Raw genomic sequence first — 18,699 nt, 5'->3', positions numbered from 1 at the left:
ACACTGGAGCTGCTTCTCCAAAAGCCCTAGCGCATTCAGGCCTAACTATCACTGCTTGTTGGGTTCTTCAGACTGATGTCACTGCTGATGTCAGCAGCACGGAACCCAGCCGGTACCTAGCGATCCCAGAGCAACAAGCTTGGAGCAAGGACAAGGGCACACAAGGCTGAGCTGGAAGTGGTGCCCTCAGCTCTGCCATGGACAAATGCCTCTTAACCACCCTGGTTTTACTATCAGGGTTTGAGATCTGCTCCATCATCCCTGGGTCACATCCAGCTTAGGCTGTGGCACAAACTACCAACTGGAGGGGCCAGGGAGGGGCCAGGTTCTTCACTGGGACGCTTAAGAGTTCAGCATAATTCAGTCCTTTAATCAAGGGCTTCTGTTAATGCGGGTCAGGCGCTGGGAGGACGGATGACGTCTGGCAGAGGAGCTGTGTCATCCATCTGTCCCAGAGCACAGTGGGGGGGGAGTTATGTTCCTGTTCACTGACTGCTTTTAGACACAGTTTCATAAAGGTCCCAAATCCTGTCATCCTTTAGCATTTTGGGAGGCTGAGTGTGTCTCAGGAGACAGTATGAGTTAAGCAACTGCCAAAGCTTGTGTTTAGGGGAAAGTTAAGATCTCAACCACCACTGTTGTACCACAGCCCTGCGACTCAGCCCCAAGCCCACCTACAGCCCAGTGCCACGGAGGGAAACCACCACTGTACCAGCAGCACACTGCTGGTGCTCAGCAATTCTATCCCTCTTCCATCCCCAGACAACTTCAGAAACCAAAACCAGATGTGGAGCGAAGCCAGGGGACTTCTGAGAACAGGAGCATTTACCAGCAGTTTCTGAGCTGACAGTGAACCTGTAATTGCAGCTGACTGGCTCTCTGCACAGCCAACATCAATCCAGGAACCCAGCAGACCCAAAGTCAGAGTGAAAAAGAGGACCAGCAACCCCACCATCAGCTGAACCAACGGGTCCAGCATGGCAAGAGGAATACTAAGCACTCTCAAGCCTAAGATGCCTGAACTGTTCAAAAGCTGAGGCCCCATGATGGAGCTGAGCTCAGAAACCTCTCCAGAAAGGCACCAGGTACTTACGGCTGTGCTGGAGGTGCCCTGTGAACTCGCGCTGGCCGGAGCGGAGCCTTCCGAGGAGGTGGACAGTTGCCGGGCTATAGGGCTGTGAGGTGTGGGGGTCGCAGCTGCTGACAAGTAGCTCGGGCCACCGACATCCGTGTGATGCTTCAACACTACACAGGGAGGATGGGAGAAAACGAAGAATGACATTAACAAAAAAAACCAAAGGGGGGTGGCGGTGGATAGAGAAGGACCATGTGCACCAGAAATGGCCAGTGCTGAGGAGCACTTTGCATGAAAGAGAAGCATCTTCTGATGGCGGCTGCCAGCTTGAGAGGCCCTGGGGGAAGGAGCAGTTAGAGCACACGAGGCATTGCTGCGCTGGCGACGAGGCCCAGAAGCAGTGCGTTCCCCCTTCTCCGAGGCTGAAGGGGGAGAGAGGCTGGATATGCAGCAAAGCCCAAGCTCCCCCCGAGAGACCTGGCCGTGGGAGCCTACCTTCACTCCTCTCAGATGAGCAGTCTCGCAATCGCTTTTTGTCACAGGCAGGAGGCTGGACAAGTGAGCGCTCTGGCGCTCTCTCGGCCTTGGACACGGCCGTAAAATCGTCTAAAGGCGGCCTGTGTGCCTTGTCTGGTTGGATTTTTTGATGTGAGCGCTCTGAGGAGGGGAACAGAGAAAGAGCTATGAAACGCCTGTTTTCACCTCTCTTTCTGTTGGCACAGGAGGCTCGGGCAGAGTTTACCAGCTCCATAAATCCAGACAGGTTGGGCTCAACACCATCAGGGTGCTGGAGACATGTCAGAGCAGAACGAGCCGCAGTACTGCTCGTGCCAGCCTGAGCACAGCCTCAGACCGATCAACAAGAGGTCCCTACGAACCGAGACCAGCCTGAACTTCACCACCTGCACACACTTCACCTTCAGCCCTGGCCTGTGATACCATGGCTTCATCCCTGAGAGCTGAATTTAAAGGGTATCCTCCTCCTTTCTCCTCCCAGATCGCAGGGCTGTTGGGTACAAAACCGGGCAGTGTTTCTGCACGTGGCAGAGGCACTTACTGGCTGCAGTGAAGAACGAATTCACCAGCTTGTGGCGGTCCTTGCGAGCAGGGTCAGACAGGCTGCTGGTAGGCATGGGGGCTCTGTGCTTGAGCGAGAGCTTTTTGGGAGGTTTAATTTTCTCGTAGGGTTTGTTCTGCCACTGAGATTTCAACATGCTCTGGAAGTGCAGACTCGTGGGCACATCTGCAGAGGGACACAAAGCACAGCATTCAAATTAACTAAATTAAGCACCAGAAAGTGGCGGTACCATAATCCTCTCCCAGTCCCCCCAGTAAGAACAGCCCTTGACAAACCCAGGCTTGCCTACACCCTCCTCATGTTCAGGAAGGACCTGCAATATTGGGGCCTAACATTTCTAATCTGAAGCTCTTTGAGAGAAGGACATTTCTACAGGATTCACAGCCCAAGTATATATCCCAGCAGGAGAATGAAATCTTTGTCAGAAAAACCACGTGTCTTTACCACTGAAGGTATCTCATGTACTGTCACACTCAATTCTGCTATCTCAGATCTGACTTCCAAGAATCTGAGATATCTCAGCACATCAAATCTACAGAGGTACAGGCTGGAAAAGAGAAAATCAGCTTAAATCCTCAATTTCAGGTCAAGCCAAAAGCCAACCAAGTACTTTATGACGTTAATCTGCCTGATGTGGCACCTCAATCACCCAACAAAAGTTGTGAGCACACTTCAGAGGCTCCAAGAGCAGAAGTGCTGCTGCTCGCCGGGAGCTCCCCATGCAGGGGCCGGGTCATGCAGCCATCTGCGAGCAGGCAAACTGACGGGTAATTATCTGGGTAACTGATGCATTTTGAGCCTGAAGTTTCCGTGCATACCACAGCTCACAGTAATTGAGTACCTGTCCCTATTTTATCCTGCCGTGGCTCAGTGAGCACAAGGGTGTTGCACTGCTGTGAAATGCGGCAGACACTACTTTTGCTCACGTTCCTCGAGTTTTGTTTCTCCCAAATCCCATACAGACGTGCACTCCCGACCTCAGCCAAAAGACAGAACACTAATGAGATTATTCCGTGTACTTCTTCTGCAGATAGGCAGTAGCAAACTACTCCAGCCTCAGGAGTCCCACAAATAAGCCTTCTTTTCATACTCATAGCTTCAAACTTCAGATTTAATCACCAAATACTGCTGCCTAAGTCTCCAAGACCCAGCTCTCTTTTATATGCCTGAGGACCAAAATCCTAGTTTGGAAAAGCATTAAGACCTTTAGGGTTTACAGGAGAATACTGAGACATGAATTTATCTTCTCCAACTACACTCTTAAGATCATTATACACCAGTACTTGTGGTCTGACACACCACCCATCTGCTCTCCTCCCCAGTACAGACCAGCAGACCTGTCACCAGCAGGACATGCAGCCCGATGCAAACTCACACTGCCACAACTAGGAGTTAAAAAGCACTAAGATGAGCATCAGTAGTACAAACATCCCTCCCCCACATCTCTCAAGCTCACATGACATTTTCACAGGGACTTTGAAGCAACCCTGAGCAGAGATGAACCTTCCCAGGCCCTGCACAGGGAATAAAACTCCTCACTCTGCGCCTGCGGAGGGGACAGGGAGGCAATTAGGAGCTGCCACGGGATTTAGAAACTGCATCTCAGAGGGCAAGTGCCAGAGATTCAGGCCCTGTTGGTAGTCTCAACGACTGATATCTAAACCCCTCCCCAGTGTTTCCCCACCAGTTCCAGGGACTGGAAAGCCCCAGCAGATCCAGGCAGGCAGACAGGATGGGGAGAGCTGGCAGTGCACGGGCTGGAGTCGGCTGGTATTAACAGGGGGAACTCAACCCTCAGGAAAAAGCCAGGACAGCTGCATTTCAAGTACCTTGATGGTTAAAGCTCTGGTTTAGCCCCATCCATTTGCTAAGGAAGGGCTATCACAGTGTGACGGCAGCTCTTTGGCCACCACTCCTGGTTTGTGGAGACATGTCCCAAAGAACGGAGAGGGGTCAAGGCAGTCCTTTAAGGACACTGCCAGTGAGGCTGCAACATCACTGTGTTGAAGTGGTCTGACCTTGGGAAAATGGCCTCTTCTCTGTTTATTTTTTACTTTCTCCTGAAAATTCATCCCATCCCAGCAGCCCACACATCTGTGGAAGGAGCAGACAGGTCAGAGGGAGGGGAAAAAACGTAAGACACTGTCAGCAGAAAATGAGTTATCTGGTGGTTGGTCACCGTCCTGCTGCCAGCACTGGTTGCACCAGTATGTGCAAGTGACCCCGACACTCCTCCTCCTCCTCCTGCTCGGGCGAGCGGTGCAGGCCTCCCAGGGACCGGCAGATGGCAACCACACTGAGCCCGAGAGCCCCCGCTCCCGTCCTCCCCACCAAGGTTATTACATCATCTGAAAATTCCCAGCGAGAAATCAGATGAACCAGAAAACAAAAAAACCAACGCTGAAAGGAAGGGGACAAAGCGCTTACAAAGCGCAAGTGCAACGGGTTAAAAGCCGCGATTGCCTGCGCTCTGCTTGCCAGAAGAATAAATGATCTTTTTCCTCCTGCGGCGCCTGGCAGTTCTGCCCTTGGCAAACTGCACCGGAGATCCCCGGCTGCTGGCACCGGAGAAGCCCCGGAGAGACAGGCTCAAAGTGAAAGTCAGCACATGCTCAGAGATCTAAGGCCAAGCTCCATCTACCAACCTCGCAAGCTCCTCCAGAAAGTCTTAACTGAGCCTCTGCCCATCGACCCAGCCAGCTTGTTTACAAGGTGAGCCCCCAAAATAATCATGGGGGGGCACCGACAGCAACCTGGATAAATGCTCACAGGCAGGGAGATGCCTCAGTGCAGACTAAGAATGTCAGGAAGCACAATCTCCCACCTGAGCACGCTACTTGGCTTTACGTTCGGATAGAAAAGCATCCCCATCCCCAAAAAGCAACCCTAGTAAAACCACATTAAGCATCAGTGAATCATCAAAGCTAAGCTGAGGGAGGGAGTGGGGGGGATTGGGTATTTCTGTAGAGGTGTTTTAAGCTTTACACCATATAGTTTTAAAAACAAAGTTTTTAATCTCATGCAGCCAGAACTGATCTTTTGCCATCTGAGCCGGCTGCAGCTAACCCTAAGAAAATGAAAAGTGAATACTGAATGATAATTTGCGTGGTGGCCACGCTGCACTAGTAAACAACAGGTTTTCTCACCGCTTCCTAGGGTATTAGATTTAACACCACAGACAGAGGATTACGAGCGCTGTGAAATCAGGAAATCAGTTTCTGCTTCAGGAGTTCAGTTCATTCAGTTCCTTTAACATTCCTTAATAGAGATGTTTCTCTGGGGGGGTGGGGTGGGAATTTAGTTTTTAAAAATAGCACCAATTTACTATTTAAGTCTGTTTTAAATATAGTGCTAGTGAAAGATGCCAGATTAATTGTTCCCAGACACTTCATGCATTTCCTACTGTCACATGGTTTGTGCAAAGCTGGAATTTAAACCCAAACATGCACATTAGCCCAGTGTCTTAGTCTGGACCAACCATTTTACTTCCTCACAAGATGCAGGGACACACACCTTCCTCCCAGTATTACCAGTGGTGAGTTACACCTCAAGCAGTCACACACTCCCATCAAGGAAAGGAACCACTATGATCTATTTTCTCCCTGGCTCTCCTGATAAAAGTACCAGTTCCTATCATTTGTGGTCCTGTATTTTGTGATCAGAGGAAAAAGACGACAGATGGACACCAATTTCATGCAAGCCAGTAGTTTTTGGTCAAAGAACAGGCGTGTATTTAATTTGGCAGCTTTGGAAGCAAACAAAAGAAACTATTTCATTTCCCTTGGGAAAAGTCCCTACACACGAAATCTGTGAATACCCCAGTCAGGGTTGGTTAGTTATTCCTCTTAATGATGATTAACTCTGATACCATAACACAGGGAAACAAGTCTCTTAACGGGAACATCCCTTCTTACTGTACCCGCTGAGCCATGGAAGATCATTTAACAATTCCTTACAAGGTCAAAAAAATTTCCTGTGACTTAAACCAATCCACAAGTAATTTTATAGAGAGGAACAAACCCTGCGGAAGCAAATATTTCTCAAGTGGTTTATAGCAACAAAGACACCAGCCTAAAGATCCAGGTCCCAGCACAGACTCCCAGGCACCGCTTGGTTTCCCCACCCTGAGCGGGGCTCCAGGTCAGGTTCCCATAAACAAACACATTCAAGACTTCAGGTGTAACGCCTTCCCAAACCCTTCCGCACCAGTGAATGCTCTGCTCCTAAAAATACTTGCAGATGAACAATTTTGGTCACACTCAAGCAGATGTGCACTTCCTCTGGAAGCCCAGGATGGAGGAGCAGGCTCCGGAGCACCTCCAAACATCCCTGGCCCCGTTTGACAACAGCCCTGGCAGCTCGGGGGGTGCTGCACTTACCATCTGGGAATGACAGGACAGGATGAATACACGAGTCCAGCTGGGAGAGGCGCTCCAGCAAAGGGGCATCATACTGGATTTCCAGAGTCGTCGAGCTTCGAGTGCCACACAGAGCACATGAAGGGTTCACATCACAGCTACATCGCACCAGGCTATTACGATGGACCTGGAAAGGGGACAGAGAGTCAGAGGTCAGTGTGTCTAAGGGCTCTCTTCATCCATTCCCCTTTAACAGCTCATGAAAAAAGTCCTAAAGGCTGTGGTGTTGTTTTGTTTTGTTTTTTTTTCTTTTTTTTTTTTTTTTCTCCCCTACCTTGTATAAATCCTGTTCATTCAGTCTGGACTCATAAAAGGACACTTTCACTTTGCATAAACACAACTGAAAACTACTACTCACCAGCAAAGACAGTTTAACATTTACTAAATTCAACTAAGAGTGTTTAATTTTATCTAGGTTGAAGCCTCATTTATAAAAACCATGAGGCAGCACAATTCAGTTGTCAGAGAGAAAAAAAAGCCGCCCGGAGTTCAGACGGGTCAGAGAGCCATCACTACATGCCAAAAGCTGACACGTAACAGGGACATCTTTACAGAGTGAAAAAGTGCGTTTTTCAACCTCGTTTTCTAAACCAGGACAGACTTTCAATTCACAGATTTATAGACTTTATATGGACTTCATTTATATGAAACCATTGTAAGCAGATGCAGAACTGAATGTAAATCCCATACGGAGAAAGTAACCAATGATTACCCATCAAAATGGAAGGATGTATCAAACTGGATCCTGCAGCAGTCTGTTCTGAGTCTAGTATTACTCAAATAATTCCCATTAATGACTGGAATGATGGAAGAGGTAATATCCTCAAGCCTTAGCAAGTAACACTAAAACTGGGAAGGGCTGCAAGTACCTTGAAGGAAAGGGCTTGAAATTATCTAAAATATGTAAAATGTAATTCACTGAGGGCAAATGCAACAAGCAGATGCTTCAGTGACCAGTGAAGAGGAGGAAGAGGTAACTGAGCAGTTCTGCCCAGAGGATCTGGTGCTTGTTATGGATCAGAAAATGAACATGAATCAGCAGTGTCGTACCATTACTGAGAATTAACACCCCACAAGGCTTTATAAACAGGACGGCTGTGCAAGACGCACGAGGTAACCCTGCCACTCTGCTCGGCATTGCTAACGTGAGCTGGGAGGGCTGCACCCAGTTTTGGGCATCTATTTCAAGAAATGTGTGCACCAAACGGGAGAGGAAAACAAGAAAAAAATTACAAGATCCTCAAAAATACATCCCATGTGCAAAACCAGAAAGACCCATGGCACGTTTAGTGTAGAAGTGACCACATTAAGAATTACCACAACCATACTTTGGGAAGAGCTTCTGAAGCAACGAGGGGAGCTGATCAGTTTACACCATGACTTGGGACTACTGGACTGAAGTTACTAGACTTTAAATGGCAGCCAAGGCAGCTTATATTAGGAAGTTTGGTTTGTTTAGTTTTGCTGTCTGAAAAACAAGACTAGCCAAGCACTCGAATAGCTTGCCTAAGGAGGCTTAGACAAACTGTCTGGCATGTCATGAGGATAAAGCAGTCTGCTCTGCGGCATGGGGATGCTGTGGGTGACTGCAGGGGATCCCTTCCCGTCCTGTTTCCATCCCAGTGCACGCTACAGATCCACTCAACCTTTAAGCCACTTTTCTTTCCTACAGGACATCTCTTAACTTAAAAATTTCAAGTGGTGATGTATTCAGATTTTGTAAAACAGTAGGCACAGTTACGGATGATCTCTATTGAAACAGTGAACTCTCTGGTTGTAACTTCTGGTCACAGCAATCTACGACGACTTGGTGCTAGATGGGAGAGCACAGTCAACTGGACTAGTATTTCTGGACCATGATCTAGCCATCACTCAGCGTTCTCTAACAACTGGAGGAGTCCACAGAAATGCTTTGCTATTTGGAACTCCTCTTCTGAACCATCTCTGATTATCAAATGTATTTGATGAAAAACTAACATAATTAACAGATGCTTCTTCAAACACTGAGTGCACAAGTCAGCATCACCCACAGGAAAGTTTATAAACTTCCAAATCACTGAAGATCTTGCAAGCAGTCATCGCAGCAATCTACCAGAAATACCCCAGATAAAACTGCAAATGAGTAAGCAGTTAAAGCTAACTCAGCTGAGTGAGAATCTATTTTTCTCAGAAAAATGTTGCTTTTTGAGCTTCTCTTTAAAACTCTAGCACTCGCAGAGTGAAAACCCCCAAATCCTTGTGGTAAAGTTTGACTTGAAACACTCTGACTCAAAGGTAAGTGGATTTTTGCCATCTATGGTTCTGCAATCAGAGCTGCATGTACAGAAAAGGTCCTTATTCCCTCAATTTCTACCTACCTATTCTTCAACTGACAGGCTACGGCATTCCTAAGAGAAATTAAGAAGAATGAAGCATGGCCTTCCCTTGTACAGTGAATAAACTCTATTTCCACTGGACTGAATTCTGCATAAGGGCAAGGGAAGATTATGTGGAGAGGGGTATAAAATAAAAAAAAAATAAACAAAAACAAGACCAGGAACAGAGTCACAGCATTCAGCGATTTCCAAACTTAAGCAGCGGAAGTGAACGCGATCACCTTGGCAAGGCGTTTTGCGAGACATCCCACAGATGTCTGGTCAGGCAACTGTAGTTTTCCTTTGAGCAAGTAGCAGTGAGTTCCCGGGGCTGTGTTAATTCCTGTGCTCAGAGTTAAGGTTTCTCGATACTTCTCAGAGCTTCTTTCAAGAGCTCAGACTGTGCCATATTGAACTACCTGGCCTGAGGTTCACCTCAGGCTGGTTGGTTTTAGAAAAGAAAACCCACATCAGAGTTCAGCATCTCTCCTCCCCAGCGACAGCTAATAAAAGTCTTCAACAAATCAAAAGCTTCTCCTTTGTTTCTCCTTTACTTCTCCAACAGCCTTTGAAGCCTCACTGTCCTCCTCTTCCTCCCCATTTTCTTCCCCCTCTCAATAACCACGAACATTCCCAGAGCAGGGAGACCTCTTCGTGCAAAGAGCAAAAGCTGGACCAACGCATCGGTGCCTCGGCAGGCTCTTTGGTGTGGAGCTTTAGCTATATACTGCATCAAAAAACCAAACAGCACTAACCTTTTTGGAAAGGGGCATAATGCTGCTAGGTCGAACAAGCCGTCGCTTCTTACAGCTCAGTACTGGGCGAGTGCGAGCTGCTACACACGTTCCATCCGAAGATGAAGTAACCATGTTCAGTCGTTGCTTTTTATGCAAGAGCTCCTCAGCTTCCTGGCCATCTCCCTGAGCATGTTCTGCCAGGCCAGGCTGAAGACTGCCCAAGAAGAGAAGAGAGAAAGAAAGATACTGTTATTCATTCAACCATCCCATGTAATCCAACAGCACCAGCCAGGTTCACAATTCAGACCTTAGCAAACACTCTAAGCTGAGTTTAAAGCATTGCAGTTCCATGAGGCAATAGCTTTTATCAAGCCAACTCTTAATTTTTGGTTTTACTTTGGTCACTTTCCACACTGTCCCACCACTGAACCTTTGACAAAATACCTTTGGAAGTTCTGAACAAAACCCAGCGTTTAAAGCTGGACACAGAGCAAGACCAAAAGCCACTCTAGACCTGAACAGCTTTAATCCTAGAATTCAGCTTCCCCCAGAATTACAGTTCAGGGCAGCTTAAGACAACAGGTTCCCATGAGTCTAAATGTGTCAGAGAACACAAGATAGAGAACATATAATTTTCTGGAAAAAACACTTAACCTTGATGTAAACTTGATTCTGATTAATATTTGAGAACTATACCTCTAACAGCTCTCAGCAGTGACACCAGGATGGTGCAATGTTAACATTAACCTGTTTTACACACAAAGGACTTTCCTGTCCACACGCAGTGACCCTGCCCTACCGTGGCACCAGTGCACCATGCCACCTACCAACCAGCGCAGCTCCTCACCTACAGGATCTTTTCATGTATATTTTACAAGTGTTTCATTTCTAAAAATGCAAAACATTAAAGCCCTGTGGTCTAAGGCTCTGCAGTTCAAAGGCTGCAGGCATATAAAGGGCTCTGTTATGGTCTGCAGTGTTTCAGCTGGAGCAATGACTGAGCTGATCGGTGCTTTCTACACTTGCTGCACCGGTGCAGCATCCCGCCCTCCTCAAGGCACGAAGCAAGTGGTGATGCTTCTCTATCCACTATCAGAACTTCAAAGCACCATGTGTTCAAGGGTTTTTAAGTGGTTCAACCCTGAAATCATCCTGTAGCATTGGAGAATTTCTTTCCCTTGTTTTCATTTATCCCACTTAAAGACTTTCTCAACAAAAACAGCCTGGAGAAACAAAGAATTTAGAAAGTCTTACTCCCAAAAATCAATGGGATTTGGGTTCCTCAGTATCTCCAGAAAAGTGGGCCAGTGGTTACAGATACTTCTGCAAAACAATTGCAAGCGGGCCACTAGTACCTTTGAATCATACAACTTGCAAGTGTATTAAAAATACCCATAAAGAAACAGTTTTGAACATGCTCATTGCATGGCTGCCTGCAGGGCTTGTTCATGTAAACACAGCTCAGTTTAGTACCATTTTCAGAAAAACAATGCAGCAGAAAACCTCAAGCAAGCAATGTTCTCCAAAACGTTTCCAAGCATGATCTACTACCATACTTTTTTCAAAAAGTAAGTAAATGGTCTCCATTCATACCGTTACCAACCCAGTTACTACCAACCAGTATGTTGCAGGCTGGTTTCCAATGAGACTTTGTCAAGATCATAAAAATCAAACTCTTACGTGTTAATAACTCCATTGACGGGTCTTGGTGCTCCACAGGGCTTGGCGGGATGGGATTCAGGAGTATTTGCAGCAGAAACACCCAAGTTCTCTAGTGGCTGGGATCCAGAAACACTCTAAGGAAGGATAAGAAAGAACATAAATCAATAAAAAAAGCTTCTTAAATAGCCACAACTTTCTGATTCCCAGTTTCTAGTTGAGGATTCTGCACTGTAGCCGTGGGTTTCCACACAGGACTTCAAAACAAGGGTTCAGAAGTCACTATGTGAACAGGAGACTGGAGATGTAAGGACTTCTTAGGGAGCAGCTCTGCCAAGAGGACGGATACACGACAGCACTTTCAATGCAAGAACCAAAGGACTTCAATTCCCCTCAGGCAACCACCAAGGAGCATGAAAGGCTGAGGTCTTTAAGGAGATTCTAGCATTTTGTCTCAATAGCACAAACAAGTTCATAACCACCTGTAAACCTCGCAGGCGTCTTCTGAAGTTTGATGTTGTGCTCTAAGCCACACGGCTGTGAGCTCGTCTAAGCACTTTGGGGGAAAATGGGAGGAGAGGGAGAGGAGAACAGACTTGCAAAATTGGATTTGCATTTTAACTAAATACCTGTGCAAACATGGTCCAAACAGCACTTTAAAAAGTATTTTAAATGAGTATGCACACAAGCTGTGGTTTTTGGATATAAGCAGGCCAACTCTATAAAGCTAAACCTGCCTGATAAACGCAAAGCTGGAAACACCTTTTTGGCAGAGGAAAGTAAGTAAAAACTAAGCTAAAGACACAGAGCTGCCCAATCCCTTCTGCCTTAGGTCTGAAATACAAACTCCCTCGTTCTGCAGCGAGCAGCAGCTACTGTGGCTGCAGCACTGAACGCTGCACCTGCAAGAGGCCTCAATGAGAGGGACTGTCACTGCAGCTTCCAAGGACACGCTGGCTTTGTACCTCCTGCCGGTGCCATTCCTGCTCTCCACCCCAGCAGGTGCCAGCACAGTCCAGCATGTTCGTACCCCTGGCACTCATTGCCCCCAAGTCTCATCCTTGCAGCTCCTTCTTTTTGTTTTCAGACATGCTCCTCCTCCTCCCCAGGGTTAAACTTCATTTCTTCCTTCGTGCAGCACTTCCTACACTCACTGCCAATGTCTTTCTAGTTGGGTTTCCCCCTTCGCGCATGCAAGGGCGGTGGTGCAGTTCAAGTACTAGTAAAGAAGACAAAAGGTCTGATTTATCTACATAGATGGCTGGCCAGCCAGCCAGCCCCCTGCTCGGCACATACTCCAACTCAAAAGCATCGGCATTGCATTGATTAAAATCTTCCCTGCAATCACTCCCCCAACTCAGTGAACAACTAAAATCAGGCTACGGCGATGCTGGACTAACTGTTTCCAGAACAGCAGAGACCTGATTCACCAAGGGAAGAGCAATTTCTAACAACACAGACAACTTCTGCCTGCTGTCTGTTTGAGGAACTCTGTTGGGTTTTCTACACTTCTGCTAAAAAGAGGAGTTTCTCCCGGGGAGGGGGGGCAGAGCAGAGACGGGATCAGATCGATAGGCTCGTCTCTGACACTCGGTCTGAGCGCACAGATGTAGGTGCAAGATGAGATCCCGCCAGAAGCGTTACGCAAGCACAACGCAGCGCCCTGGCGAGGTGAAGTCAGTGCAGGAGCTGAACGTTTTCCCTCTGGTTTCTAGAGGCTTGGCAAGGCTGAGCCTTCACATGACACCTCTGCCGGAGGCACCCACGGTTCAGGAGGGCGGGTACACATGACTCATAAGCTCTTTTGAAATAGGGTATTTATTTTCTTCTCCAGAAAGGGTCTTAAAGGAGGAACCTCTTCTCCAAGAGCCGTCTCTGGCTCAGTGGTTCAAGACAGGAATAGAGGGTGACTCCTCTGCTTCCTGCAGAGGAGCTGGAAAGCATCAATCCAAAGTCTATTTATCAGAAACACCCCAGGCCCACCTTATCACACTGAAGACGGGTGTACCCTAACCAGGCTCTGACATGAGCAATAGGGGACACGTAGGACTGCAAGAGCTGACACCTCCAGTGTTCAGAGCGGAGGCAGAGCTCTTGCACCAGCTCCTCCTGGATGCACCTCCCACCGCCGTGCTTTCCTCTGGGGCTGGCTGGGCAGCCAGGCTGGGATCCTGAGGAGCCTTCATCACTCCAGGATCACACCGATGCTCCAGACTGAGCTCGTCTGTGTTTTGGGTATGCCCGGGGGCTGGAAGTCCAGGTTTTTAGGATGCCCAGGATTCTTGGAGAGTGTGGCGGGGGGGGGGCATCAAAGGTTCAGCTTTAGCACACCTGCTTGTTGCACAGGAAACCAGAAGCCTGCAGACTACGAGGGGCTCTCATGGCAGTAAAGAAGCTGTGTGCTGGCAGGTAGTCATGACCCAACACCAGGAATGTCCCCCACATTCCCAAAAAACCCAAACAAAACCAGACAGGTTCAAACCTTCACCTATTACTAGAAAACAAACCCCTAATGCAGAGAAAAGCCTTACCAAGACACTCCATCAATATCTTTTCTCATTTACTATTAAAAAATGTTAAGTGCACCTCCCTCGCTAGACTAGCATACAAGCAATGAATCGACATCAACAGCTGAGTTGTCTTTAAGGCTTCATGTTATTCCCATTTTCAGACAAAAATATTTATTTACATACTGAGCTTCCAGTTCCCAACAGACATTCCCAGGCCTTCTCTGCAAAGCCCTTCCCTTCACTGACGATAGGATTAGTTCCTCCTCGGGATTATCAGCCACATCCCACATATCAGGCCGATGCCCAAGGACACGTATCCTGCGCTCACGCTGGCCAAGGGAGGTACCCATGAGCGGATGAGATCCAAAGAGGAGTGGGGGAGGAGACAGGATGGATTCCTCCCCTTATTCCACGTTGCAGGCCTGTCTCTTACTCTGCCAGTTTGTGTGGGGAAAAAAAAAAAACCCAAACTCAACACAATTCTAAGCAGCCCAAGGAGTGCCAAAATGATAAGCACCTCTCCAGGAGAGGCCCAAGAGATATGCTTCCAGTAAGTGTCCTAACGCAACAGGAATGGTCTCTGGGCTAATCTCTGGCTCAGAGCAGATCAAGGCTCTGACTCAACACCCCACCCTTACGAGCAAGTCTAATTAAGCAGAAACCCTCCAGCAGCAGGGTGTAGGAGCTGGGTGCCTGGAGGCAGTGTTTCTGGTGGCTGACACCTCCAGCAATGCTGCAGAGAAGCTGGCAGCGTGGAGTGATGTGTGCGTTCAGCAGCAGCCACATGTGGAACGGGAATAAAAAGTCCTTTTCAGGAGGAGTCACCCTCCATGATGGCAAGCACAGCTGCAGGAGTAGCCACAAGAAGGTGCCAAGTAGCAACCTGCAAGCCTGCTTTACTCTGAAAATGTTGTTCTTCGCCGCTCTCAGTATCTGTTATTTGTGTCACTGTTACCTCCAAGACCTGCAAGACAGATCGAATCTCCTTTGCGCGAGCACTGCAATAATAAAAGTCTCCATCTGAAGAGCTCATACCCAAGCGAAAGGGATGAGAAAAGGGACAAGGCAGGAAATGAGTAAACACAGCAACAGCGAGGTGACTGTGAGCAGCGAAACCAGACGGCACCAGCCAAGAAAGCATTTTCTTTTCCATACATCAGAAATCTACGGACATCTTCTATTCTATACTTACAGAGATGATGTCTAAGACAATCTAAAAGGGGACACTGTGATGATTTTAAGTATATCGAAAATGTCTTTAGTATGTAGGGACAAAGTCAGATGGGACACAGTCCTTCCATCTGCAGATTCCCAGGTTGAAAGTCATGTCAGATAAACATTCTGATTTGAACAGATAAGGAAGAAAATATTCTTCCTATCACTGTTAAATTTGACCATTTATCTCCGTTATCAGTCTTCCACTTACAGATTAGCTCCCAAATAACAGCCAATTCATCAGTGCAGGAGCACGCTGTTTCTGAAGCGAATCGGAGCACGCTGTCACTGCGCTTGTTTATTATTCTCCAAGTGCTTTTTGGGTTAAAGCATGAAAAGGGGGGGGGGGGGGAGGGGGGGGGCACACGACAGACGGACATCACTGTTCAAAACCAGACGCTGCGTAATGCTTGTGATTCAATCACGATCTGTAGCAGCCCCTGTCATCCTGGCTCTCCAGCCTCCCGTCGCTCCTCCAGCGTGGCTCTGTTTTCATCTGAAGCACCATCCACTATTTCAGTTGTGAGCAAAACCTGTTCATTGTATCAAACTACACAGCAGAGTTTTGGGCTCAGCTAACCTGCTTAAATTCCAAACACATATCTGAAAGCCAGTGTCAAGTGAGGAGACATTTTATTACAATCACTTGTAATAACCCCTTCACAGTCCGGTGTTAATAAAAAATTTTCACAGGATTTCATATTATCATTCAGTATCAGGGAAACTCTGACAAAGTCTTGCCAGTGATAAGAAAAAACACTCAAAAGTACAATTTTACAGTTACTTCTAGTTAAGTTTTTTTATCTGTATCAACTACATTGAATATTGGTGTATGAAACTCAAGCACTCCCGTTGCAGTGAACCTCTGCTTCTCTCCAAACATGGCATTAGGACAGAAAACCAGGAGCGCTGCAGCTTGGTAGCAGGAGTTTGAGCCACGTAGGGACCACCCTTCTTCTAGTACTACACCACAACTTCAAAATCCTCCATTTTAATACGTTGATGTGTCCCACAGGATCAAAAGTAATCACAGCCAGGCTGAACAGTACGATCAAGCCTTTAGTCTGTGGCCTATATTTCTGCATTAAATAATAAATACCTGGCACTCCGCATAGTTTCCAGTGCATCTCACTGAAATCATTAGTTCCCTTTCCAACGGGTAACACTCAGGCAGATATTAATAGCCACATCTTTAGAAGCCTTTGCTAATTGTGCTGCTCTCAGTTTGAGGTACTTTTCTGCTAGAGGGAAAGGATTAGTTAGGATTTTTAAGCTTCACAAAATGCTAATGCATATTACAAAGGTACCCTGAGGAACCCTGTTCTAAAAGGTGTTTAAATCCTGTAACTTATTAACCCCAAAATAATCTGTGAGGGGGCAAGCTACACAGACCAACACATCAGCAATTCCCACGTGAAGTCCCACAGAGAGGTGGCTTCTGCAGGAGGCCAGTCCCATGCCAGACACACGGTTTGAGCATCTCTCCACCACAGCTTAAAGGATGAACCTTCCCTACCCAAAATTCATGAACATGAAGTATCTGGACCCAGTCCGTTCTGCTGCTGGCACTTACCAGCCGGTCAGCCCCGGGCTCCAGCTTAACTTCAGCACTAACGGGACGGGATGCATCATCTACTGCAGGATCAGGGGGTGATGCTTCACCAAGAACTATCAGCCCCTGGAAGAGAGGGAAGGGAACAGGGATTAACTGTGGGTCCTTCAGCCTCGGCAGGGAAACTGCGCATCCATCGTCCCGCAGAAACTACAACCGCTGCACAGCGAGGCTTGCATTCCCACCGCATTTTTCAGACATGATGCCAAACCGAATCCCCTGCTGCCCGGATTTTCCTGACATCTAAGCTGAACTCGGAGGGGGAAGGACAGTGGCTGAAGCCAGATCACATGCCTTCAGCCCATTAATAGTAGACAGTTAGCTCCCTCTCGGGCAAAACTGCTGAAGCGCTGCTGCTGTCCCGCTTCCCACTCCTTCCCCTCCTCCCGCACACGAGGAGGTTCAGCGAGCTGCATGCCAGCAAAACCAAAGAGAACATTTTGCTGTAGTGCAGAGCAGGAAACGACTGCTTTCATAGTACAAAGTGGAACTCGCCACCACAGCCAAGCAAACAATTTTGAGCGGGTGCCAAAAATCTACAGTCAAACTTGTTACTCTGAGCAGATTTTTTCAAAGAAGTGATATTCACAAAATTCAATAAGGAAAGAAAAACACTGATAAACAAGCCACTGCTATAAACCTAGCGGGACAAAGCACAGTGGCAGAGCACTGTTTTATCAGGCTTAACATATGTTGTCCTGTTTATGTTTTACTCTAAGTGAAGCTTACTCTAAAGGCAGGACTGCTTTCTCTCTAAACAACACAAAGTAAAATAAAATCATTATAATTATGCACATTCTGAGCTATATTGTAACAAAGCAGGCTAAAATGTGCAAGGGATTAGGGAGCTGGTGCAACCTACAGGCCATGAATACAGTCCAGGACACAGACAAGCCAGAACAAGTTTGCATTTGGTCAAACAAGGAACTATGGAAAGGGCTGCTCAAGAACAGGCGGATCAGTCATCTGAAAACAATTTTGGAGGTTGCACGGTGTGTCACAAGAAAGTGAGCCTGGAAGGGAACCTGGAAACGTTATCTGGAGAGAGGAGAGAGCTATGAGACTTCCCTCAAAGTCCACAAAGTCAAATCTTACATGACCGATGCCACAGCATGTGGCCACGGAAGTTGCTCCTAAGGCTGATCTTACGCCTTGACGCAATCTTCTATACACCAGATCAGGGGCTTTCCAGAAAGATAGTGGTAGCCCATAGTTCAGGGATACTTTATTTAAAAACAGTTCATAAACTAAATACAACTGTACGTGGCCTCTGACCAGCAATGAGGAAGTAGCCAGCTTCTAGAATAAACATGATGACGCCTTTCTAGAGTTTTCTGACATCCCAGGATGTTTAGTGGATGAGAGAGGCTGGAAGTCTAAACTCAGTTTAATACTGTTGTGCTTTTCCTCTGCTCCGGAAAGATCTCTCTCCAAAAGCAACCCACCACATTTCACTACTGCTTCTAGAAACATCCTCAGGCAGGCTTCTGCAACCAGGTCGGTCATCTCCAGATGTCAGGTGTAGGAGACAGCGGACATGAAAATGGGAGAAACTGGGACTGAATGCAAAATTGGAACCAAGGAAACTGCTTCCCTTTGACACTCCGGAAAGCACTTGGGCTTATTTGCTCAGCGAGAGAACGAGATGGGGAAGCATGGGCATCAGGAACAGAAACAGCCACCAAGGACTTCTGCCTTCAGTTAAAGGAAGAGGGGAGCTGCTCCATGCCTCCTCAGGAAGGAGCTGTAATTAATTCTCTATATTTGTTTAGAAGCACGTCCCTTTACCGGTGACTTCGAAGCAGAAGCAATGCCTAACGCAGCCTTCCCTGTGACAGTCACAGATTTGGTTTTCATGCCCTCGTACAGAAGCTGCCCTGCCTGCACCTACCGTGCTCGCCAGTCGTCCTCTCCCAGCTCCCAGCCCATGAGACAGCCTCTATGGACCTACAGACTGGACAGCATCTTCCTAACTGAGGGCTTGTACTCTCTGCTTTGCTTCTAAGAGTTCTAAATCTCTATTATTTATACACTTCTGAAT

At 47.3% G+C, this 18,699-nt stretch overlaps 1 protein-coding gene across 4 annotated transcripts in view; it reads right to left on the bottom strand.

Annotated features, from left to right (window-relative positions):
• Window positions 1-18,699, bottom strand: part of KANSL1 (KAT8 regulatory NSL complex subunit 1) — a 101,495-nt gene that overhangs the window by 8,595 nt on the left and 74,201 nt on the right. For 2 of the 4 annotated variants that reach the window (XM_074891878.1, XM_074891877.1), the window contains exons 4-10: window positions 16,620-16,724; window positions 11,343-11,458; window positions 9,681-9,876; window positions 6,533-6,698; window positions 2,133-2,318; window positions 1,571-1,732; window positions 1,094-1,245 (exon numbers count right to left, since the gene is read on the bottom strand). In XM_074891878.1, coding sequence (XP_074747979.1) covers window positions 1,094-1,245; window positions 1,571-1,732; window positions 2,133-2,318; window positions 6,533-6,698; window positions 9,681-9,876; window positions 11,343-11,458; window positions 16,620-16,724 — 1,083 coding nt within the window. The remainder of the gene's footprint in view (window positions 1-1,093; window positions 1,246-1,570; window positions 1,733-2,132; window positions 2,319-6,532; window positions 6,699-9,680; window positions 9,877-11,342; window positions 11,459-16,619; window positions 16,725-18,699) is intronic. The other 2 variants (XM_074891880.1, XM_074891879.1) reach the window with 2 other exon arrangements.

The sequence above is a fragment of the Strix uralensis genome, chromosome 22 (genome assembly GCF_047716275.1).
Source record: "Strix uralensis isolate ZFMK-TIS-50842 chromosome 22, bStrUra1, whole genome shotgun sequence".
NCBI lineage: Eukaryota > Metazoa > Chordata > Aves > Strigiformes > Strigidae > Strix > Strix uralensis.
The sequence above is the reverse complement of the archived record's forward strand: the minus strand, read 5'-3'. Positions and strand labels throughout refer to the sequence as shown.